The 25,627-nt window shown below is 35.3% G+C and overlaps 3 protein-coding genes across 3 annotated transcripts; 2 read left to right on the forward strand and 1 right to left on the reverse strand.

Annotated features, from left to right (window-relative positions):
- Positions 1-3,477, forward strand: LOC130743690 (aspartic proteinase CDR1-like). The gene is made up of 2 exons (XM_057595920.1): positions 1-895; positions 3,098-3,477. Exons 1-2 carry the CDS (start codon positions 1-3, stop codon positions 3,475-3,477), a joined length of 1,275 nt encoding a protein of 424 aa, XP_057451903.1.
- A 4,306-nt stretch (positions 3,478-7,783) lies between these two features.
- Positions 7,784-9,785, forward strand: LOC130743691 (transcription factor bHLH52-like). Its single transcript, XM_057595922.1, has 2 exons — positions 7,784-8,491; positions 9,564-9,785. Exons 1-2 carry the CDS (start codon positions 7,784-7,786, stop codon positions 9,783-9,785), a joined length of 930 nt encoding a protein of 309 aa, XP_057451905.1.
- Positions 9,786-12,090: 2,305 nt separating this feature from the next.
- Positions 12,091-25,236, reverse strand: LOC130742501 (thiosulfate/3-mercaptopyruvate sulfurtransferase 2-like). Its single transcript, XM_057594601.1, has 12 exons — positions 24,945-25,236; positions 23,955-24,146; positions 19,134-19,193; positions 18,916-18,978; positions 18,223-18,347; positions 17,948-18,110; positions 17,762-17,821; positions 15,679-15,737; positions 14,046-14,127; positions 13,555-13,618; positions 13,395-13,462; positions 12,091-12,406 (listed from the first exon to the last, which is right to left on the reverse strand). Exons 1-12 carry the CDS (start codon positions 25,050-25,052, stop codon positions 12,296-12,298), a joined length of 1,155 nt encoding a protein of 384 aa, XP_057450584.1. The 5' UTR covers positions 25,053-25,236; the 3' UTR covers positions 12,091-12,295.
- Positions 25,237-25,627: the final 391 nt, after the last annotated feature.

Here is a 25,627-nt window from a genome sequence, read left to right on the forward strand (position 1 = left end):
ATGGAGGTACTTGTGCTTGCACTTTTGATCATTGGGTTGATGTCTCCTTCAACTGAAGCCAAACCACTTATTGGCTTTAGCATTGATCTAATTCACAGGGACTCACCTTTGTCCCCTTTATATAACCCTTCAATGAATCAATCAGAGGCCCTTAGAAAAGCTGCTATGCGCTCAATTGCCCGATACAACACCTTATTTCACCATGTGACTGGAGAAGGAATAAAATCTCAAACTACTATCATTCCAGACCAAGGAGAGTACCTTATGAAATTCTCTGTTGGAAACCCACCCTTGGGGCAATTTGGCATTATAGACACAGGTAGTGACATGATTTGGATACAATGTGAGCCTTGTAATGATTGTTACAAACAAAACTCACCCATCTTTAATCCAACAAGCTCTTCCACTTACAAAATAGAAGCTTGTGGTACGAAGACTTGTGACTTGGTCCGATTTAATGCTTGTGGAGCATCAGGCGCGTGCAGGTATTCGATCTATTACTCAGACAATTCTTCGACTGTTGGAGAGTTGGCTAGTGATACAATTTCATTTGGTCCCTATCGTGAAGTGGTTTCTCCAAATACTTTCTTCGGGTGTGGACATGATAACACTGGGATATTCAGACCTGCAGGGACAGGGTTAGTTGGTCTTGGACAAGGACATTTGTCTTTGATTTCGCAACTAGGTGATCGAATTGGTCACAAATTCTCCTATTGTCTAGTTTCTCGTTTTTCAAAATTCACAAGTAAGCTCAAGTTTGGGTGGGAAGCAACTTTATCTAGAAATGGAATTGTTTCTGTGCCTTTGGTGGACAGATATCCAAGACACTTATACCACGTGAGTATTAAAGAAATTTACATTGGCAAGCTTGGAGTGTCACCTACAGGGACTACAGGTAATCGATCGATAATCGAAAAACTAATTCCAAACTTTTGTGGGAATCTTGATTTGCAAACTAACTATCCACTTTTTCTCCAATTTAACTTTTGGTTCTTTAACTACATGAGATATATTTAATTTGGTCATTATAAATTGCATCCAATTCTCATTATTAACTTTGCTTATGTTTTCATTTGGTAGTTGGTCCTACGTATAGCTATAGAAGAGAAGTTGTGATATACTTTCCGCAATCAACATAAAACTGGCCTATATTTTCAATATATTAAACACTCACTTATTGGGATATTAAATTTTCGTTGCTTTTTTTGTCGTTGTCTCATCACTAAGTTGATTTTTGAAATGAGTTAGAGGAGCTCAAATTCTAACTAATATCAAAGTGTTATTAGACTACCCATATCTGCGAATGTTATATGTTTTAACTAAATATAAAACTCGTGCGTTGCACGAGTGTTTTTACAATTTTATCAACATTATATAAAATTTATTATAATTTAAATAAAAATATTATGTATATATTAAATATTTTTTACTTATAAATTATAATAAAATAAAAATAATTGTGTTAAAATATTTCATTATGAGTATTAGAGTTTTCTTTGTTTAAATAATGAATACTATTCAAATTTAATAATTTGCATTGAAATAACTTTAACAATTTAAAGATGAATTTATTTAAACATACAATAAATTATAAAGTGCATTTCAAATATTTTAAATCAATTAATAAGTTTTAATATCACCAAATAAATTATATCAACATTTTCTTATACTTTTTATCAACAATTAATTAACTTTAACTTTGATAATTACAATAAATTTTAATTTTAATATTCCAAAATATTATTTAGTAAATTGATTATTTTTTAATTTTAGCCTTAATTATTTTTCTCTGTTATACTTAAGTTGATCTTTTTTACTAATATATAATAGATCAAAATTTATAATTCAAGAAATTTCTGAAAAAAATAGACACATGTCATACTTTTTTGACATCCACGTCATACTTAATAATGTTAATTTTATAAATATTTTTATAAATGATTTATTAATAAATTATTGCGGCACTTTTTTATTTTAAAACTATTTTCTAATTTTTTATTAATAAAATTAATTAATTTTAATTATAAATAATGTTTCCATATAAAAATATTATTTAATAAAAGTTTATTCTAAATATCATTTTATGTATACTCTATACACTTTTTAATGTATATAAAAAGATTATTCTAAAAGACTTAAATAATTATAATATATTAGTTTTTTATGTATGTAAAATTATTTTATAAAATAACACAAAACAACATTATAATCTATATTAACAACACATGTAACTATTAAAAAATTCTAAGTATACATTTACGAAAAGTATTTAATCATTGACTATTTCTGATATTTCATATATTTATTTTATATAAAATATATTACTCTATATGAATTTAATTTTCTTCTCAACTTGAGGTCAATAATTAATATTTTAACTACATATGTTTAAATTTTTTTATCACATTATATTTAGCTTTTACTTAAATGTATAGGAAATTTTATAATTAATATATAAATAATTATAAAAATGAAGATAAATATGTTTATAAATGTATTATTTAATGTTGGTAGTTGAATAGTTTTTGACATTACAATTTATTCAGTTTTAATTTTATTACTTAATATATTTATTGCAAATGAAATTCTTTATTCTTCATGTATTTTAATGTAGAGGTAGGAATGACTTGATGTATTTAGTGCAAAAAACTCAAGTCTCCTTTACATATATATATAGATATAGATATATATCATTGACTAAAAAAATATCAGTTGTAAATAAATAATGGATTCAGATCCATAATCCTCATTTGATGTCTCATTTATTGTTTTCCCAATGAAATTGTGTCATGTTAATAAAAAAAAGTATGTGAATGACAATAATCAACTAGACGGGTGGTTTTAAAATGACACGTTTTTCTTTTGAGAGACATGGAAATGGATATCAAATGGAATATGAGAATTTGGATTTGATATGATATTTTTATTTATATATTAGTTTTTGGTAAGTTGGAATGTACAATATTTGTTTTTAAAATATTGTTTAGTCTAAAGTTAAGTTTGATCACGAATTCTTAAATATTTTTATAATTGTTGTTGTTGTCTGTTATCACATATTTGTACAAAAATATTCATATTGAATAGCACAATTTTACAGATATGATAGTGGATTCTGGGACTACATTGAGTTTTCTTGAGACAAGTTTGTATGAGAGTTTTGAAACTACTCTGATAGAAGCGTATGGTGATGATCGTGTACCAATAAGTAATCCACCCAAGCCACTTACATTGTGTTACCTTGATGGAACAACGAAGGACCTCCCTGATATTACGTTCAACTTTTTCGGGGCTAACAAAGGATTGCGGTTAAGTACATTTAATGTATTTTCAAAGTTCAGCGGTTTGTTGTGCCTTATGGTGGCCCCTACCAAAGGTTACTCTGTCTTAGGAAACATAGCACAAATGGACTTTAAGGTATTGTATGATCTAAAAGAGAGAACAGTTTCTTTTGAACCGGCGGACTGTATCCATGAGTAGCAAGATAGGATCTTCACTCTCTACCGTGTTTATATATGCTTAAGGTGATAATAGAAAAAATTCAAATATAATAATATTAGTGATCAAGTGTGAGATTATTTTGTGTCCTAGCTAGCTACTTTCTTGAGAAAAATTAAAAAAATTGGTGATTACTACTACTACATAAACACATGCATGCGATTGCAGTTCTATGCCAGTGGTAAAAGTAGTTGAAGCACGGTGTTCCAATGCATCGTAGTGGAAATATTACTACAGTTGCACATGAGTCTGGAGAATCAAACACTATTTTTGAAAACAGTTCTCATTTTTAGTTTTTAAAACTAAAAAATCAAAAGCTAAAATATGTTTTTAGTTTCTGTTTTTAGTTTTCAGATATTAGTTTTTTAAATGTTGGAAAATATGTCATTGAAATTGTTTTAAAAATTGTTTCTGAAAATTATTTTAAAAACTAAAAACTAAAACTGCAATCAAACAAACCCTAGATCATACAGTTACAACAACGTTGTAAGCATTATTGTACTAGAGTTGTGTATGAAAACTTATATAGAGCACATAATACAACAGTCCACAATATTAGCTCAATTTTTTCTCTTTTTCTTTTGTTGTTTTTCAAGGAGCCTCAATGTTAGGTTCGTATTTTTTTTTTGTTCTTCTACAACGATATTATTACAAACTTTATATTTTTTCATGTGAGATGAACAAGACCAGATCTATAGCTCCCAATGAGAGAGTCCTAAACCTAGTTAATTATTTCATTATAAAGATGAAGATGCATAATACAATAAGTCACCCCCTTTTTATAAAATTTTCTAGCCTTCAATACATTGAGTCTTGATCTTAAATGGCCCATGCAAATATAACCCGCCCAACATGACGTAAATAATACTTAAATCGCTAACATAGTGTGATAAATACATAAATGGTGTATGACCACCCATATATAGAAGAGATTGCTCATAGGATGAAGACTCACTTTGTCTTAATTTTTAGATAGCGAGGTCACTCACCAGGTAATGGGATAGCTCTCTAGGTAGTGCTAGAGTCGCCCAAGAGTACTAAGACAGTGCATCTAGAAGGAATAAGTGAGGTAATCATTTTGGATGAACTAGAGTTCGCTAATAGGTTGAGGATCATGATTTTGAGTTCGAAGTTTTTAAGGTAAGACGAATGTTTGCTGTTATATGGTTTATAATTGTTTGACGAGTTATTATCACATATAGTTTGGCGAGTAGTTTTCAAGTATCACGTAGTGAGCCACTGACAATTTTTTTCTAAGAATTTGGAAAGGGTAGATGATGAGCAAGGAATTGCACCGTAGTATTTTATTAAGAGCTTCATGATTTTAGTTCATGAGGGAGAATTAAGGAATATAACGTTTGCTGGTATTTGATTATTTATGCAACTTGCAAGTATCATCACAAATTTCCTAGTTCTCTTGAGTTAAAAGCACTTGTAGCCTCAATAACTAATTAGGTTGGGTGTCTAGAAGACTTATGTACTATAAGTGTGACGTCAGTGGATTTCAATTGGGTGTACCCGCCAAAAAGAGATGATGAAATAAAAATATTTCAATTATTGAAAAAACTAATGATTGTTTTTGGAACGCCCCGATTTCTCGAGTGTCACTTTAGTAACATTTTTCTAAAATGCGAGTAAATTTTGACCGAAATAAAAACTTTCTTGACAGTAATGTAAATGATATAAATAAATACTGAATAAACCTCATTTTATTAATAGTGGAAAACTGGTTGAGTACATCATGTATTTGATCAAAAGGGAAACTAATGCTTTCGACCTTGCTCGAGCTCATCTACACCTGATGGCTTCAAGTAGGCGTCGAGCCCTAGAAACAAACTCGACCTCACACCCCAATACAGACGCATCTCACACCCAACCCGACTCAGATGATCCCTCTAGCCACGAACGCCTCGTCCACAGCCTCCTGAATCAGCGTGTCTGTACTCCTGGCGTCCTAGCAGCCTGTCGAACATCTCCTCCACACGAGCCTCCTCAACAACTGGTGTGGTGGCGGCTAGCTCCGGCTCAAGCGACATTGGAGAATAGAAGGGGGAGTCTGGCCCCGATGCATACCTTGGCGATGACAGGGTATACTCGGGCGACTGTGACAAATCCTCTGAAGGGTATAACTTCATCGAAGGCTCCAGAGGGGTCTCCTCAGCATATGACTCTTGTGTGTTTGGCAAACATGTTAAATTGCCTTTTGATTCATCCATGAATGTTACTTTGATGCCTTTTGATATTTTACATAGTGATCTTTGGACATCACCTATTTTAAGTTCTTCTAGTCATCATTATTATGTTTTAGTCTAGCTCCACCTGACCCACAACCCGTACCACCTGGCAGCCCACATCATCCTTTGACTGACTCTTCCACCTCCACGACCTCTCTTTATCTTTCTCCACCTTCAAGTCATCTCGATACCTCTCAGCTGCCACCTACACCACCAGCCCAGCATGCCCCTTCTACTCGGACCATGGCCACCCGTAGCATGACAGGTATTTACAAACCCCGAAAGATTTTTAACATTTCTGTTACCATTGATGATCCGTCCATTTCTCCACTTCCTAAAAACCCTAAGCTAGCCTTGTCCGGCTCTAATTGGAAATCTTCAATGCAGTCTAAAATTAATGCTCTTATTAGAAATGCTACGTGCGATTTGGTTCCCTGACCTTGTGATATTAATGTTATTTGTTGCATGTAGATTTTTCCGAATAAAAAGAAATCTAATGATTGTTTTGAGCGTTATAAAGCTCGTCTTGTAGGTGATGGAAGGTCTCAACCACCCTCATCAGAACCCCTCACATCATCAAGGAATTCAACTCCGCTGGCCAAACCCCTGACCCTACCGGACTCTATCGCATCGTCGTCCTCATCCATACAACACCCAAACCTGAAACCCACATCGTCTCGCGTTCTCCTTCGCCATAACCACTTCTATCAGGCCACGCCTCCAGAAATACAGTGGGATGTAATCCGAGTGCGTGCATCATTTCAAGAGTAGCGGTTGTAACGAATGAACGATTCATGCTGGCAGATGGATCATTAGTGTTTAAATGTGATTGACTCATGTAGAACAATGAGTGATTTAACCCAAACTTTATCTATGATCATTTACACAATGCTTAAACTTCTCAAAGCCAATGAACTTCCAAGAGTAATAATTTGGATGGCCTCGGAGGAATATTGCACGATCTCTCTTCACTATCCCTTGTAAGCTCACTCAGCTTCTTCTCAGTAAGTTGATCATCTTCTAGCTCTTTCTCTCCCCCAATAAGGGGGTTTAGTTTGAAGGGATCTCCAAAGATTTTCGTGGAAGTGAGATTGGAAATGTTGCATTCTAAAATTTGGTACAAGTTTTGAAAAATATATTCCCAAATATGTTGCATTCCAAGGCATATAAATTACTCATTATTTGTGTGAATGTGCTTCTATATAGGATAGAGATCGATTCCATGAAAGAGCTCCTCAACTATATCCTTAGTTAATTTCTAAATAAACCAATCCAAACATAAATTAAAACTAACGTTTTCATTTCATATACCGCAGTAAATAAATACAGATTTTAATTTATCCATTATCTTTTAACAAAATAATATCCATTATGAGAACCTACGGAAAATCCATAGTAGTATATATGTCAGAAATTATTTCAGTCCCTAATTGAGGGTAAAAAAATCTTACAAATAATTAACTAATAGTGCACTCAGTGAAAGTAAGAAGTAAAAAAGAAAACAAAAAAGATAAAGAGAGAAAAGCAGCACAATATTATTCTCCGTAACTGCCTCCAACCTCCCCGTAAAATTCTGAACCCACAATTCACAAACTAGCACGAGGCAGCGAGAGGACAAAGTCAGTTTATGTAGTTCCATACCTTTTGCTTCTCAATATTCACTATCTATTTAGTCTTCCACAGTCTCATTCACAACACACACACACTCTCTCTCTTTTTGCTCAGGTACTCTATCTATCTATCTCTTTCTTCTAAGATATTCTACCTACACAAAGATTCTTGTGTTGTGTCCTCTCTGAGTCCATGCACATAACTAAATTCCATGTCATTAATTCTGTCTTACTTATAACTTTCTACCTGATTCTTTGCACTTTAGTTAACCATTATTATTGCACTCTATGCATGTCTAAAAAGTAGAGATTCACATTTATTACTTCATGAAGTTGGTTTGTTACCAAACCATATTTAACACCTTTTTTGTCTTAATTACTACTTTTTGCAGGTTAATTCTGTATTGGCTTCTAGTCCTATACTCTATTGTTATTGTTACCATGATGGCTGCTGCACTAAGCACATACTACAACAACTGGGACACTCTTCAGACACCCAATTTTGAAATCAGCAGCAGTTTCCTTGAAGAACCAACACCTGAAGAACTAGCACTAGTAGCACCACACTACTTCCCACACCACTTTGCCTATTCAGATGAAACTTTCTTCAACCTTCCAAACAATTCATATTTAACTGATTACCCAACCAACAATTTTCTCTATCCAGAGATTAACAATCCTTCTCAACTCCTTCCTTTCACTTCATTTCATGACCAACAACCCTTCATTTCACTCAATGAGATTTTCCCTACTGAACATCAAGACCTTCCATGCCCAAAACGCCAGAAATTCGAACAAGAGGCTATGCATATGCCATGCAATTATGTTGTGCCTAACTATTGCTTCCAAACAGAGGATCAATTCTCTGCTCTGCTGCAACATGAGGTAATTCTTCCACCTGAACATAGTGGTACTAATTTCGTTGTGGGAAGTAACTTTGAGAAGAAGGTAAAGGAGGAGAGAACAGTTTCGGCGCAGAGCGTCGCGGCGAGAGAAAGGAGAAGGAAAATCACTGAGAAGACTCAAGAGCTTGGCAAGTTGGTTCCTGGTGGGCCTAAGATGAACACTGCTGAGATGCTGCATGCTGCTTCCAAATATGTCAAGTTCCTTCAAGCACAAGTTCAAATGCTTCAACTCATCAACACACTAGAGGTAATTACTAACTGTCACATATAATTCTTAAACATTGTTAACAACATGTTGTTATTGATCGTCCCTACAATTTCATGTAAATGAATTTGTTTACTTTTTTTTGCTACATGGAAATTTGTTCTTAATTTCTGTTTATTATGCTGCACTTAGAAATGTACTTTAAGTGCCTGAATAATTGTTTGCTCAATATTAGCTGTAATTAATGGGGGTGATTATTAGAGTATTTAGGATCATGTCTTCAGAGCGCATGCTCCTCAGTAAATACAAAAATTGGAGTTATCATTGTAGATTCTGTTAGTTATACATGTAATTTTTGTTTTTCTAGAAGTATGGAACTTAAGACCAACTTTCATTTGTGTAGATTTTTGTGTTTTTCTCTTTGTTAGTCACATACTACAATTCATGCCTTTTTCTGAATTTCTAGAAGAAACACAGATTGTGAGAGGATGTGAGAGACAGAGGGAGAAAGATAGACATTTAAGAGTGATTTTACTTTTAATTATTAATTATTAATCAGAGAGATATTTAGGAGTTGTTACGGTTAATTACATGGTCTACAACAATACGAGAAACTTTCGGAGCAAGAATTACATTAAAAAACCAAAAAAGAGGAAAATGGCTGGTTATGCAACCGTTTTTTTTATAGATATTTCCTGTTTTATTTTTTATAAAAAAATTGCTGTTTCTACTTTTCGGCTATAAAATTAGTTCCTGAATCTTATTGGAGACCACTTGAAAGAATATGAAAACAGAAAAAGATTAGCATACATCCCCATGAAATTTACATACCCGGAAAGGGAAGAAGAGAAAATATGAAAATGAGTGGATTAGAGAAATAGCAGGACCCGTTAAGTATTTAGTCGAAGATTCTATATATTTTTTGTGAATTGTGAATGATTTGTTAGGTGAAATCTACTCACTTAATATGATCGATTTTAGAGTTTTGAGCTATGGCACACGATATATTTGTGGGGATAAAAGGTGGATAAGAGATATATGAGAATGTAAAAAAAATTATGCATTATCCACTAAACCTAAAATTTAATTACTTATATTTTGCTATTTGTTGCAGGAAGATGATAAGGGAGCACCTCCAAGTGAAGATCAACTACACACACTAGTTGTTTCTCCCTATGTTCAAGAGAAGCTTTACTCGGAGGAAAGGTGTTTAGTTCCAAATGAGTTTGTGACTACTTTGACAAATCATGGTGATATTCGATCAACACCTTCCATCCTTAAAGATCTTAACCAGCTGATTGGGACAGAGATTGACAAGAAAGTAAAGCAAGATTAAATTTTTGTAAACTGTTCATATTGATCAGTTTTTGTTAGCGAAGTTTTTTTGGTGCTGCTTTAATTCATTTTATTTTTATTTTGTTCCGTAAATATTGCCCTCTTCTCTCGAGAGCCTTAGATTCATTTTGTAGTTCAATTTTCATGAACGAAGAACTTCTATTTTTTTGTCAATGTCCCTAGGATCCTTCAGTACTAATGCTTTTTTTTTTTAAGTCACCTTCAGTACTAATGTTGCAACAAATTAATATTGGACAAATATTAACAAGTAGTATTAAAAATAAATAATTTATTTAAAAACACATTTTATACTATATTCTTTTTTTTTATGGCAACGACTTGCATTCATTAAGTAATAAAAGTAAAACGAAGGTACATCAGAATTCGAGAGTGCGAAAATCTCAGAAGGATATAGCTCAACCCAATGTTCTAATAATTAATAAACACCACCTTCTACATATTTTCCAAGTGAAAAAAAAAACGATTTCTACACAAAAATAAAAAGAATAATCACACCAAAAAAAATATTTACTTATTAATTTGTTAAGGTACTCATTTGTACCCCAAATTGCAGCACAACAAAAAACGAATGAATTATTAGTATATCGGAAGGGTAAATTGCATCATTTAGGATGATCTTTGGACCTTCTCCTCCCAAACCCATATTTTCCTAGCTCTTTAATTTGTTATGATTTTTTCTATGACAAACTTTTATAATTTGTAATTTAACCGTTTATACTATAAATAATAAATTGAAGGATTTGAAGCCCTCACATTGGAGCAATTCCTTTTCATTTTTTTGTCGATAGAAACTCCCTTATTTTTAACAGAAACGAGGAAAAAGTGGTATCCAAATGGACTTGGCCACTACTCTTGCAACAGAAACTCATAAGCACGTGAATCTTATGCAGGAAAAAATTCCTTTGCAATTCTACTATTCTTAGACCATCACTATCCAAGAAACTCATTAGAGTTTCTAATTTAAATTTTGGTAATGTCACGTCATTTAAACCACTTTAATCAACTCTACTCATTTTTTACTCTAATCCAGCAACTCTTTAAAAGTTTCTTAAATGGACCCCATAATATACCCCACTACTTTCTAGAAAATCCAGTTATCTATTTATTTGTTTTTTATTTGTTTTTTAATCATTAAATTTGGTAGAGAAACTTTGAGCAAAGTTTCTCTAAAAAGCAACTTTGGAGCAAAGTTGTTTGCCACGTGGAGAAACTTCATTTTCTACAACGGTTAAGAAACTTTATCTCAAATGACATATCACAGATACTCTTAGGAGCTAAGCATAATAATCCGAAACATCATATCTCATTCATTCTCCCATCAAGAAGTAAGGACGTCATAAAACAACTTATTCTCTCGGTTCCACAAAAATTATTGTTTAAGATTGTAGCACAAAGGGTAAGATAATTATTGACAGGATATTCTCTTATTTAATTTTATTAGTACCATGTGCAGCTCTTAAATTATTAAATTGTACTTCATTAAATAGGTGCCACCTAATATGCACCACTTTTTAGTGGTGCAACCTTGCACCACTATACCAATTGTCCATTTTACCCCTGTTAAAAAAATTATTTTAGAAAAAGAAAAAAATATTGGTATTACCGGGTGGATTTTGATGGGATTAATTTTTTGAACAGGGGTAAAATGGACAATTAATATAGTGGTGCAAAGTTACACCACTAAAAAGTGGTGCATATTAGGTGGACCCCATTAAATAAGGTAGTTGATAGAGAAAAGTTGTTGTTGATTAATATGAAAAATGATAAGTAAGAAAATTTATTAAATGAGAATATAGGTGAAAAAATGAAAAAAAAATGCATTGACTTTTTAAAATAACAAACATTTTGAAATATTGAAAGAGTGTCAAAATCAACAATCTTTCTCGAACGGAAGGAGTATTTCAATGACTTTTCAACAAAGAACATGTATTCAAATTTTGGGTACAACGGTGTGAAAAAACTTAGGCGCTTGCAAAAACCCAGGGTAAAAAGAATAGAAAAAGGCTTAATATGTTAGAAAAAACTATAATAACCAAGGCTTAGGCAAGTTAACCCCACATGATGTGTATGTTCCTGACTCGAACAGAAATGTCTCCAATGGAGGATACCCGCAAGCAACAAAAAACCAACCTTCCCTATCTACCAACGCAGAATTACTATGGGATTTATACATGATCCAAACACAAATTAAGTGCGGCGGCACGGCACACACTTAATGTTAGATCTTTTCCTTTTATGATTATTAATTTTTTTATCATTACACTAACTAAAACAGGCACCTCATGTATCCTTGTAGATCCTATCATTAATTTTTATTAGCCACAGGACAGGATTTAATATTAACAACATTTGACACAACACAATTCCAATTCAATCACAATTAGACCAAAACAAGTAAAGAAGCAGAGCAAAAAAATTCTGGTGTGCTCATAATGTTTGACAACTGGATATAACACCTTGTCTTGCAAATGTTTTTTGGGGCATGATAATCTAGCTTGATTCCGTTTGTGTAGTTTCAACAGGTGTATCAGATTGTGCTCCCCATTCAGTCCAAGATCCATCATAAACTGCAACATCAGACTTTCCAAGACGATGAAGACCCTGTAAAAGGACATTATAATCAAATGTCGAAAAGAGTTTTCTCCCTCTATCACCCAGACCCGTAATTTCCAATTTTCCATGTTATTATAGCATGTTTGGAAACTTCTTCTTCCTCATAATCAATTCTGAAACTTAGAAGATACTCACAAGCTTCTCCCCGGAATTGATTCTGGCTTTTGAATGAATAGTAGAAAGATTTCCAAACATGCACTAAGTTAACTAATCACATGGTTTTGCACTTTTGCTGCTTCACAATGAGCATTATACTTCTCATTAGAAGATTAAACTAAATTTAGTGCACTGGAATTTTGAATAGAACAAGAACTTAAGTCCTAACATGCACCGAAGAAAACATGGCCTAGAATTTTTAATTTTGAAACTTAAAGAAATTAAAAGAACAATAATCATATCAGCCTAATTTTTTTAACCTCCAATTTGAGATGTTGAAATGGGACTGAATATGTTCTAATATAAGATGGTTTATGGAAAAAAGGGATGAAAGAATAGGAATTGGAAAAGCCCCCATTGCCTTGTTAACCGGGAGGGAGGGAGAAAAAGAAAAGGAAAATGCTAATCCCTTTGACTGTTTATCAAGCTATCTTAGGGTTTTGGAAGAAAATTAGAAAAGGTAGGGAAGGACAATTTTTTTTTATTTCAAATTAAGAGAACTACATATTTATGATAATAAATAAAGGACAAGGACATTAAGTTTATACTAATCTATCATTTTTACATCTTTAATTGTAAATAATTATCAAATTGAAAACATATATTTAAGAATTTTGCTTTTCCCTCACCCTCCAAAAGAACATGGAAGGAAAGTAACATTTGTGAATATACCCTCTACAAGCCACTTTTTGCCTTTCATACCCTTTGAGAAATAGGCATTATTAGATCCAAAAAAAAGTAACTTTTCCCACATACTCTTTCCCAAAGAAAAAATACCAATAGATTCATTCAAATTGAGAGAGAGAGAGAGAGAGGGTACCAATGCAAGAATGCAAGCAGTTACGCCAGTTCCACATGAAGTCACGACTGGGCTTTCCAAAGAGATGCCTGCATATCAATAGGAATGAAAGTATGATATCCAGAACAAATAAATACAACTGACTCCAGCATTATATATATCCATCACGAGATGCTCACACCTTCTTGTTCAAATCGCTTCTTAAGCTCAGCAGCTGGTAACAATGTCTGCGAACCATCTAATAACTGCAGGTAAAAGACATTTGACATTGATAAAATAGTCAAAAGAAAGAAAATGTATCAGTAAAAATCAAATTTTTAAATGTCAAATGGAACAATATACCAGTAAAATCAAAAGAAAGATAAAGACAGTTGGCATTGAGAAAACAGTCAAAAGAAAGATATAGAGAGAAAGATACATCAATAAAATCAAATCCTTAATTAAATGTAACAATATACCAATAAGATCTTAACAATATTAGCCAGTATGATAGAACTAGATCAGAATTGAAGTAAGAATCTGATCTTTATCGATTAAGAAGCCATAGCCAAATGAAAGACAATACAAAAGTTGTAAATCTGGACTAGCTAGCAAAAGACAATGATATAAGTAGGAAATATAATTTGCTTCTCTGGGTAATCATGAAAATATAGGCATGACCATGTGATATACCTGGCTAAAAGGAATGCACTTGCTTCCAGGTACATGACCACTTCTGATTCCCTTTCGGGGCTCTGGTGCAGCTCCATCAAACCTGTATAAGGATAAAATCACCATAAATCCATGAATAACATAAAAACAAAACCTTCAAGTTAAAAAATAAATAAATTATCTTACAATTCACAAGTCGAAAAATACTAAGTTAATGGAAAAAAAGCAAGTTGTTAACAAAAACTACCAACATACAGCAATAGCAACCACCTGAGGCTTATGCCACTAGCTGGGGTATAGAAAATATCAATTAGAGAGAGAGAGAGAACCACAATCAGATCTTGCACAATGGTCAAGATTAAAAGACGACAGAAATATCACATGACTATCACGTCACCATTCCTCAGATTTAAGAAAGCATCGGCAGTATACTCAGCCCAATTTTCAGTCACAGTTCCATAGCAAAACACAACTTCAGTCTGCTCAGGCCTTCAGCAACCACAGCTCATGTTGGCCCATACAAGCACACCATCTACACCTAAGAGGTTATCGTGTGACTATCTGTATTTTACCAACATAGCATTATCTTATGGCTGTCCTTTGCAGCAAATTGATCTCAACAATTCATTTCTTTACGGGATTATGGAATAAGAGGTTAACATGTCACAATCGCCTAGCTTTGAGCATCATGACAAATTCTTGGTTTGCGAGCTCTTTATAGTCTTTCACCTCAAACAAGCATCTTGGACCTAGTTTGAGAGACTCAGGTCCACTTTAATAAAGTTTGGCTTTGTTTCTAGCCGTTGTGACCCCTCTATACATTTGCCAACATTGATGACATCATAGCGGTTGTTGTGTCCAAAATCAAACAAAAGCTTAGTCATCATGGAGAAAAAGTGAAAAACCCCTTTTTTACAACCTTTTTTATATTCTTGTGATTTATCCTCTGTTTTTGACATTAAGAATATTATAAGGTTTGAAACCCTTCTTCATCGATGATTCACACAAAAATACTTAGAACTTTAGTTTCAAGCTCTGGCCCCAAACCCATTGCTTGACAATGTTACTTTCTGCCAAGCTCAACGTTTACCAGCTCTACCACTGCTTGCCAGCATCCTCTGCTGGCGTGTATCCTTCACACCATTCATGCAGGTCTCTATTGAGTCTGTTCACTCTCTTAACAGTTCATGTCCTGTCACCTGTGTGACTATGTCTCAGCTGCAGGTCTCTGTTTTTATTTTTATAAGGGAAGTTGGGTAGACAGCCCTTCATTTTCATGTACTTCATTAATCACAGACCTCTGTTCCTATGTTTTTTTCTAATTTCACAGCCCTCTGTTTTCTATTAATTCCATCATCTTCAGTTTTTTTCCCTTTGAATCCCATCAATTGATTTAGGAGTTAGTGTTGTACCTCTTTGACTTCTTTTGTTATATTGCATTGTTGGTTATGCCTTATATTACAGTATGAATATATCTTTAACTAAATGAACTTTTTGAATTTTGAGCATTTATATTGTATAGTATAAATTAGCTGTCTTATAACCATGATCTTTAGCATAGCCGCCATTCCACTATAGCATTTATAGGATTCATCACTACTTTGCATGTGATAATGTGAAAATATACAAGCAACTAAGAGAAAATGTAAAGTACCTGGGCTTTGATCGAGCATCTAGCTGTTGGTGAGTTTTTTCCTCAATATTTTTCTTTACCTTAAAGGAGAAAGAAACGACACAACAAATAAGGAAATATTTAACTTGCAATATATTTTGTAGGTGCCCAAATCAGACTTCTTCTTGTTCTAGTTAATTTAATAAAATGATAGATCAAGAATTTCATGAAACTAAAATAACGCCAAAAAATACCAGGAACCATAATTCAGAAATTCATTCAACTTTTCTTATAATGATTACAACATGAATTGGGTAGTTCTCAAGTAGATTTATATGCACTTACGATTACGAAGTTTCAATTTAATCTATACTATTTTCTTATTACACAAAGAAGCCAAGGATATGATATGTTAGAATATAAAAAGATATCTTATAATATATTCATCATATCTTAGAGTAATTTAAGGTAAGTTAGATTATTTTTTAGGATCATTTTCTTTATTCCCTTTTTATATTGATTTGTTTCCTTAATTAGGATTATATGTCTTGATTAGTTACCCAAATAAGGGCAAGTGCTGTCTCTTGTAAGATCAGACTCAATATACTATATCAATACAATTTTATCCCTTGTATTTCTTTTTTTCCACTTTCTATACTATCCTCTTATGACATGTTCAGTCATTATTCCAAGTTCCCCAAAAGACATGTCAAGTCATTATTCCAAGTTCCCCAAAATTTTGAACTATGTTATTGGGCTAAAAAGCATTTTTGACCCCTGATGTTTCAAGTTTGTGCAAATTCTGCCCCTACTTTATTTTTGTCGACGTTTCTACCCCTCATGTTTTCAAACAGTGCACCGTCTACCCCTCCGTCAGTCAGGCCTTCTCATGAGAGGTTCCTAAGTGGATTGGAGAGATGAAGAGGAGTATATGAAGTTGATGATGATCAAGAAAATGATATAAATTAAATTTGCTTGATGTATATATCAATTATGTATGTAACTGAACTGGTTAAATGCATGTTTAAATGTTTTGCTACTTACAGGTCTTGAGTTTGAATCCCCACGCCTCCTTTTTCCAATTTCACTTGTAATTTCCACGTGGCAGGTCCAAAAAATATTTAAAAAAAAAAACCAAATCAGCTCATTCCGTTAGTTTTTTAACGTTTGACTGACGGAGGGGTAGACAGTGCACTGTTTGAAAACATGAGGGGTAGAAACATCGACAAAAATAGAGTACGGGCATAATTTGCACAAACTTGAAACATCAAGGGCTAAAAGTGCTTTTTAGCCTTATAGTAATATCACTCTCTCCCCAAAAAGGAATGTGGTCAATCCTTGTTATCCTGATTTTTTTAGGTACTCTAATTTTTGTTTGTATCTAGGTTTTTTAATACAGTCAACTCTGTTCCAGCTGCTATTAGTGTTGACCGACCATGTGTCATTGTCACGAATTTCAGTCAATTTTTGTTATCTATTTTAGTTTTAGGGCATTAGTGTGTTGTGCCAATAAAAAAACAGTTGTTACCAAAGTACGGTATATGTATTAAGACCATAGTCATTGAAAACTAGCATCCATATAGAGCTTTACCAGATATATCAAGATTGACCTATATATCATGTTTAACCTACATATTTTTCAAAATGTAACAAATTTAACGGGTTTATGTGATCTTGTGACTATTTTCATTCCTTTAAATAGTCTGAGTTTATGTTTTCATGAATCAATTATTGATAACATGGAGACAAGCAACGCTAGCTAACAGTAGATATTAAAATGTTAGAAGAACGAAAGGCCACGAAATCAGGAAAATTGGCTTTTCATAAAATTGCGTTCGAGTTTCATGCTACTCAATGGTCTTTCTCAAATTGCAGCTGCTACTTCAAACATAGCCCCATCCGTGGCCGTATTATTTCATGCTCTAGCAAGAAACCTTTTGATACTTATAAAACTACCAATATTGCCAATGTAATTTAATCAAGTTCTCAAAACATTCAAGTAGGATCAACAGCCACATTTCTAAAATGGAACTACTCCTATTGCAAAACATTTACTTCTATCAGAGAAATCTATACAAGCATATTCTGAATTTGCATTTGAAATGGCACTAATAATAACACAAACCTGATCAAGGGTCCAAACAAGATGTGGCTGAAATTTAGTCTGAAACGTAATTGGGCCAACCTGGTAACAAAGTTTACATAAAGCAATGCATTAAATCAAATTCAACACATTTAAACCAAGAAAAGAAAGTAAGAAGTTAGAAGAAATCATTTTAAAAAAAGAGAGATGGACAGATTCCAAACTCACTGCTTGTCCCTGATATACTTTCTCTATTGCCTCACTTGCAGCACTGGCTTTAAGAATAGCATCACTAGAAGCACTAGATTCAACATCATAACCTGATGCACGCCATCTTGGCAGGCCACCATCCAATACCCAAACTCTGTCATGCCCAAACACTCGGAACATCCTTTTGATCAGTGAAAGAGGAAACAGGTATTAGTTAAACTACATAACAAACCCCATGATTCCACAAATCATTTATTATATCTATTCTGTGTTTATAGTATATCATGGCTTACCACCAAACACGAGCTGCGCTAAATAATCCTTTTCCATCATAAACAACCACGTCATCTTTGTTCTGGATGCCAAGGGCTGAAACAGCAGCAGCAAAAGCTTCCTCTGATGGCAACATGTGTGGCAACTGATTAATGAATATAAGTCAGCATTCAGTTTTTAGTTATAATGGGAAAATGAATTGCATTGAGAGACAAAAGATATCGTAAACATCATAGGGAAAAACCAAATCCTAATATTCTAATACAGCAAATTGGACTACTCACATAACAAGACTCCTAACACATGAATAATCCTAATATTCTAATACAGCAAATTCTTTAAAATTATAACTACAATAGATTCATAGTCAAAAGTATATAACAAGCGAAAGAAGAGTCCAACTATCAAAATAGTAAATTAGTTTCTAACAAAAGGAAGAAGAAATATCAGCCATCATTCTTCTCAGGACTCCCAGAAAATAAAATACCCTTTTCCACTGTAAGTCTGTTATATAATACCCTCAAGGTGAATGAACAACCAAGTATTTGATTCATTTCTCTTTCTTCGTTCACTTTCTTTTCTTTATATATAGTACTGCAAGATCAATAGATTACTGAATAGATATGTAAACAAGATTCTGATATAAGAACAGCTTCAACATAAAGTTATATACAAAGTATCAAAAAGGATAAAATGAAGAGAGATCAGCTCACATTTGTAGTTCGATCAGCTATTCCATCTACATCAAAGAAAAGGGCCCCAGGAATGTGAGCAACCTGTTGCAAATTGTGTTAAGGAAAATGGTAGATGGAAAATTAAAATCATACGCACATACATTTAAACATATTCAAGTGTCATACAGCATTCAACCGTTCAAAATTTAATGTTCTAACTTCTAAAAATAATATCCCCAACAAAATCATGTTGCTACCTGATATTCTTGAATTGGATTCCTCTGCTCATCTGGCATGTACCAGGATGCATCCAGCACCTGAATAGAGAGACAATGTAAGAGTTAGTATTTAAATAGATGTTCAAATTCAAAATAAAGTAAGCATACTATATGAAGGTGTACCATTCAGACCATGCATGTGTAAATTAGGAATTTTGAAGGATGATAGGAGAAGAAGTGAAAGAGAGGAGAAAGAGAGAGAAAGAGAGAGAAGGGAACTGAGAATTGAGATTAGAGAGATAAAATTCTTGTTACAACTAACATAACATCTCTAACTGCCTAATGGCCTTATTTATACTACTTTGCTGCCAGCTGTTATGACAGCTGTTCTAATTCTTATTTAACAGATGCTAACAAGTGCATCATATTCCTAATTAACAGATGCTAAGTGATGCTAAGTGCATCATATCCCTCCCCTTAAAACTCTCCTTGACCTCAAGGAGAAGCAGTAACATCAAAGAAGGGGAACTGCTGCTTCAGCTTATATAGCAATTCCCAAGTGGCCTCTTCTGCACTTTCCCCTTTCCACTGCACTAAGACTTCAGTAACAGCTCTATGGTGTTTCTGCACAGAGCGCCTCTTCAAAATCTTGAATGGTTCCTTAGGATTATCCATGCTGCCCCAATCTTCCGGAAGAGGATAAAGAGAAACTGTAGCATCTGGGCAAGGTTTCAGCAGGGAAACATGAAAAGTGGGATGAATGCGTGAGGTAGCAGGTAAATTGAGGGTGTAAGCAACCTTGCCTACACGATGTAGTATCTGATATGGGCCAAAGAAACGAGGGGACAGCTTTTGTGAAGCCCTAGAAGTGAGAGAGGATTGCCTATAAGGCTGGAGCTTCAAGAAAACCCAATCTCCAACTTGAAATTCTCTATCAGACCTGTGTTTATCAGCCAAGGTCTTCATGCGAGCTTGAGCTCGAGCCAAGTTACCTTGCAACTTGTTGATCATCTCCTCTCTAGCAACAAAGCTTCTGTCCACAGCATCCACCACAGTGCTTTGAGGGCAGTAAGGTAAATGCAAGGGGGGCGGCTGACCATAAACAACTTCATAAGGGGTAGCTTGGATTGCAGAGTGAAAAGTGGTGTTATACCACCATTCTGCCATAGGCAGCCAAGCAGCCCACTCCTTTGGTCTCTGCCAAGTCATGGCCCTCAAGTAATGTTCCAAGCAACGATTGAGGACCTCACTCTGCCCATCTGATTGAGGATGATAGGCAGTAGACAAGCTCTGAGAAATGCCCAATTGTTGCAGAAATGCTGCCCAGAATTTGCTAGTAAAGAGGGGATCCCTGTCACTCACTATATTTGCTGGGGCTCCATGAAGTTTGTAAACATTGTTGATGAACACCTCAGCCAAAGTGGAAGCTGAGAAAGGATGTGACAAGGCTATGAAATGAGCATACTTACTAAGCCTGTCAATAACCACCCATATGGTGTCCTTGCCATGGGACTTGGGTAGCCCTTCAATGAAGTCCATGGCAATACTTTGCCACACTCCATCAGGTATAGCCAAGGGCTGCAGCAAACCTGGAACAGCATGAGGTTCATACTTGCATCTCAAGCAAGTCTCACACCTTTGAATAAACTCAGCTACACTCTTGCTAAGTCCTTTCCAATAAAATAAGGACTTGATCCTATGAGTAGAAGCCCTTATACCCGAATGCCCCCCTTGATGAGAGGAGTGCAACCATTGCAAAATAACCAATCTGACTTGGTCATTATTGGGAACTACCAATCTGTGTTTCCGGAAAAGGAAACCATCCACCACCCTGTAATGAGGATGCTGGTCAGGAGAAGCATTCACCTCTTGCATAAGATCCTTGAGGGAAGAATCTGCAACATAGGCTTGTTGTATTAGATCCCACAATTCTGAAGAAATGGAAGAGACTGCCAAGTGTAGCAACTCTCCATGATTGGCCCGGGATAAGGAGTCCGCAGCAACATTGTCCTTTCCCTGCTTATACCCTTGCATCTTCAACTGTATTCCATCACATAGGCCTGTACCTTGCATGACTCCACCACCTGCTACAGTAACTTGTAAAGGCTTCAGTAGAGGATGCACGGGTCTAAGGTAGCTCAGGCCTTCCTTGCACAGTTTTTGATCAATGAAGTTGTGTGAGCTTCCAGAATCAATGAGGACATGAATCCTCTTCTTTCCTATCCATGCAATCAACCTCATCAAAGGATATTCAGAGTCCCCATGTATGGCATTCAAGGATAATGTAGGAACAACTGGTTCAGAATCAACAGAACTTGCAGAGTCAACAGCTTCTGGTTCACCTTCCTCAACCTCCATTAAGAAAACTTGGAGCTTCTTCCTTTGCGGACAATCATGCCCTGGAGAAAATTTCTCATGGCAGAAGAAGCACAAATTTTGTGCTCTATGTTCTTCCATCTCTTTAGGAGATAATTTCCTCTGAAATGTGTAATTAGGTTTTCCTAAAATTCCTTTCTGATTGGAATCACCCCCTGGTTTCTTCTCTGGTAACTTCTTCTCAACAAATGAAGAGTTTCCGCGCTTGTCAGACCATGCGCCGGTGCTTCTGACACCCGAAACAGTGCGTTTCTGGAGCAATTCGATGCTCCTCTCCTGCAATTTCGCGATTCGTGTAGCTTCAAGCAACGTCCTTGGTGCAAACATCTTCACACCATTGCTCAACTCAGCACACAATCCACCCAAGTATACTTGCAATTTCTGAGGTTCTGACAAATCTGTGCGCGCAGCCAAGGTATCAAAAGCCTCTTGATAATCTTCTAGAGTTCCAGTTTGAACCAGGCGCTTAAGTTCCTCTAATGGTGAATCGAATTCAGTACCAAAACGCACCTTCACTGCATCGCTGAACTGCATCCAAGAAACTGGACCAGTCGTGCTCTGTTCCAAGGTCTGGAACCACCGGAAAGAACTCTCGTCCATTGCGATGCTAGCAATCGCTACCTTCTCTGCTTCCGGCGTGTTGTCAAGCGTGAAGAATCGTTCGCACTTCACAAGCCACGATTCAGCTTCGTCGCGGTTGAATTTCGGAAAATCCAATCGCGTCAATCGCGTCGGCATGCGGTGCTCGCCGTCGTTCGCGCCTCTCCGCCGCGACGACATCTCCGTCATCTGCAACCCGAGGCCTCGCATCGCCTCCTGGAACCCGTTCAGTTGGAGCTCGAACCTCTGCTCCAGCTCACGCAAATGCCTACTGATGCACGGCTCGATCGTCGCCGTAATCCGCTCCTCCGCCTCACGGATTGAGCTCTGCAACCTCGTCGCTTCCGCCATTGGTCACCGTGAATCGAGTGCTCTGAATACCAATGATAGGAGAAGAAGTGAAAGAGAGGAGAAAGAGAGAGAAAGAGAGAGAAGGGAACTGAGAATTGAGATTAGAGAGATAAAATTCTTGTTACAACTAACATAACATCTCTAACTGCCTAATGGCCTTATTTATACTACTTTGCTGCCAGCTGTTATGACAGCTGTTCTAATTCTTATTTAACAGATGCTAACAAGTGCATCATATTCCTAATTAACAGATGCTAAGTGATGCTAAGTGCATCAAAGGAGTAGAAATGAAAGCGTATTCGATTTATACCTGTTACAGAACATTAATCATATGGCTCCTAAACAGGTTCATTATCACCTAAACAAGAGATTGAGTCGCTTGGGGAAGGGTTTTAAATTGCAGTCCGCAACCACAATTGCTAGCATGATGTAAAGGGTTTTCGAGTCCCCACATCGGCATTGAAACCACAATTGTGGACGCATCAACCTGAACTTGTCTGCAATTCTGCAACGCAGCGGCAACCGCAACCGCAATTTAAAACCTAGGTTTGGGAACTAATTGCAGGAGGTTCAATCTTTGCTAATTTCACCAGATGTCAGTCAGGTACACAAATTCATGCAATGATGATATTATCCAACTTGATATATGGTGATTGAACAAGTATCAGAATCCATACCATATTAGTGATCAAAAGAACAAGGAATTTTAGTTAAACTATAGAGTCAGACAATAACTGTTGTGACTCGTGACAAAGCTCGTGACAGGTCAGCACAACAATAACAGAGTTCGGTCAATAACTAAAAAGAGATCACCAGGAGTTTCGTTTTCCCAAATCTGATCAAATTAGTAAACCCTAGCACTTTTATTTCTTTACCTAACTTTCAGCTTCTTTCCTTAATGTAAAGGAATTTGCAACCAGAATTGAATAGACAACTTTGAACATACATGGAATGTGCGTGGAGAAAAAGCAGAAAATTCCAGACCGCATGATGCGGCTGTAATATTGCAGTTGCGGCAGAGTCCACAACTGCATCACACCGTAATTGTTGTGTTTCAAAATCACAGAAAAATCAATAGCATAATGGCTCAACAGGAAGGGCATTAGACTGCAATGGGACTCTAGTCCCTCATACATATAGTTCTCCTTCTTCCTCTTTTTATATTTGGTTGATGAAGATAATTGCACCGGGATAGGGGATTTTAAGATAATAATGAACCAGCGATAAAAGGAATGCGAGGGATGTGAGGTATGGGAGAAGGGACTAGGGGATGTTAGATTTTGAGATAAGTCAACAACGTTTACATTGAGACTAAGTGTGAATATAAAATAAATTCACGCCGCAATGGCTCCAATACGCATTGCATTAGGCGCAATACTTTCAATTGCAACGGTTGCAACCATGATTATATTTATATCCATAAGCGTCACCAAAATTTAAATCCATGTGAAGCAGCAATTACAAATTTACAAATGCTAACGGTGAAAACTATGCAAGGGCACTATGTCTTAACAAACACAACTAGGCAAGTACCTTCATATCAGGCTCCTTTAGGTTATCATAAAGCCAATCTACAGAAACAACTGGCTCATTTGTAGATACAGATTGTGTTGAATAAGTAGCCCTTCTACCAACTATGGAAGAAGCCATACACGAAGCCCAACGAGTGGTTTTGGAGTTTTGGGTTGTGTAGGCTGGGACAGCTCGTACACAATACACCCGCTTCTGCATGTAGAAGAGAAATTATACAATAAGATCTTGCCAAATGAAACAAATAGAGATGTATCTTGAGGTCTCCCACTCTCCAGAGTTCTCAACATGATAAATTGCATGAAAATCTTTTTTCAATTGCTTTTATAAAATTTTCATACATAAAAGTAGAATCAAATTGACCTTTGCACCAGAATAGAAATATATAATCGCAAACATCTATCTCGGAGACTAACTCCAATTTATTTCGAATTACCAATGATTCACTTCACAAATGAATGCAAAGAAATGAGGTCCATAAGCACAATATTACTAATTTATTCATAAGTGAACCTGTAAAATTAACACATGTATTCCCACCAGATGTTGCTTGACTTCTGTTAGTTATATAAATAACATCCTTTGCCTGGAAAAGAGCATGCAAAACACCAAACCATCCACAGCCAGTGTAATGAACTTGCTGATGGCAGTTCAGTTGATACACTTAATTCAACACCAAACACAAAAATTGAAGTTGTATGAAACACATTCCATAGCAAATTGTCACAGAACCTAGTCATGCAAGAGTATCACTCAACTGATCAAGAGCCCGGAACACAAAAAGAATCTCAACCACCGCACGCATATCCCAATTTCACAACAAATCTTTAAGGATAAAACTCCATGACCCAGAAACCCACAAAAAGAAAAAACCCAGATGAAAAAAATTCACAGGCAAATTGAAGGGGAAAATCTCAAACACAAATTGAAGGGGTAAAAAATCAAAAACAGAGATACCCAGATGAAATTTCACAGAGGAAAAGTTATCCTTACAGTGAATAAAGAAGAGAGAACGCGAGGCTGGTGAGTGAGGAATGAGGAAGAGTGAACCAAGCGAGGACCCAAAAGCATCTTTGATAATAAGGTCGAAGCCATTTTCATCAACGACCATACAAAAAGGAGTGACCTCGGATAATCCAAACAGTCGCAGGTTGTTGTCCCCAATAAAAAAGACACAAAAATCAACAGTTGAGTTGAGTGTGTGTGTCTGGAAAAATTGGGGTATCTTTCTTCAGCTGAAGGTGCCACTGCCACTGCCACTGCCGATCAATGCAATTGCAACATGATTCTACACACTATTTTAAATCAACTCATGTCAATTTTAATTTGTTAACCTTTTCTAATATTGTTCTTATTTTTAATATATTATGTAAAAAAAAATTATGTCAAGCAACTTTTTTTTTTTATTTTTGTACTTATTTTATTAATTATTAATTAAATTTAATCTAATTTTTCAAAAGAGAAATATTATTCATTATATTGAGAACTTGAGAAGCAATCTTTCTCAATAAATATGTATGATCTTGCCATAGAAATGATTCTCACTATGATGCACCACCATGATTACACCACACACCCCCACCTCCATACACATCAAATCACAATATCAGCCCTTGAATTGCCTCCTCATGAGAACCATCAAAAGAACAATCCTAGCCTCTTCCACAAGGCTCATG

This window comes from Lotus japonicus, chromosome 3 (assembly GCF_012489685.1).
Source record: "Lotus japonicus ecotype B-129 chromosome 3, LjGifu_v1.2".
NCBI lineage: Eukaryota > Viridiplantae > Streptophyta > Magnoliopsida > Fabales > Fabaceae > Lotus > Lotus japonicus.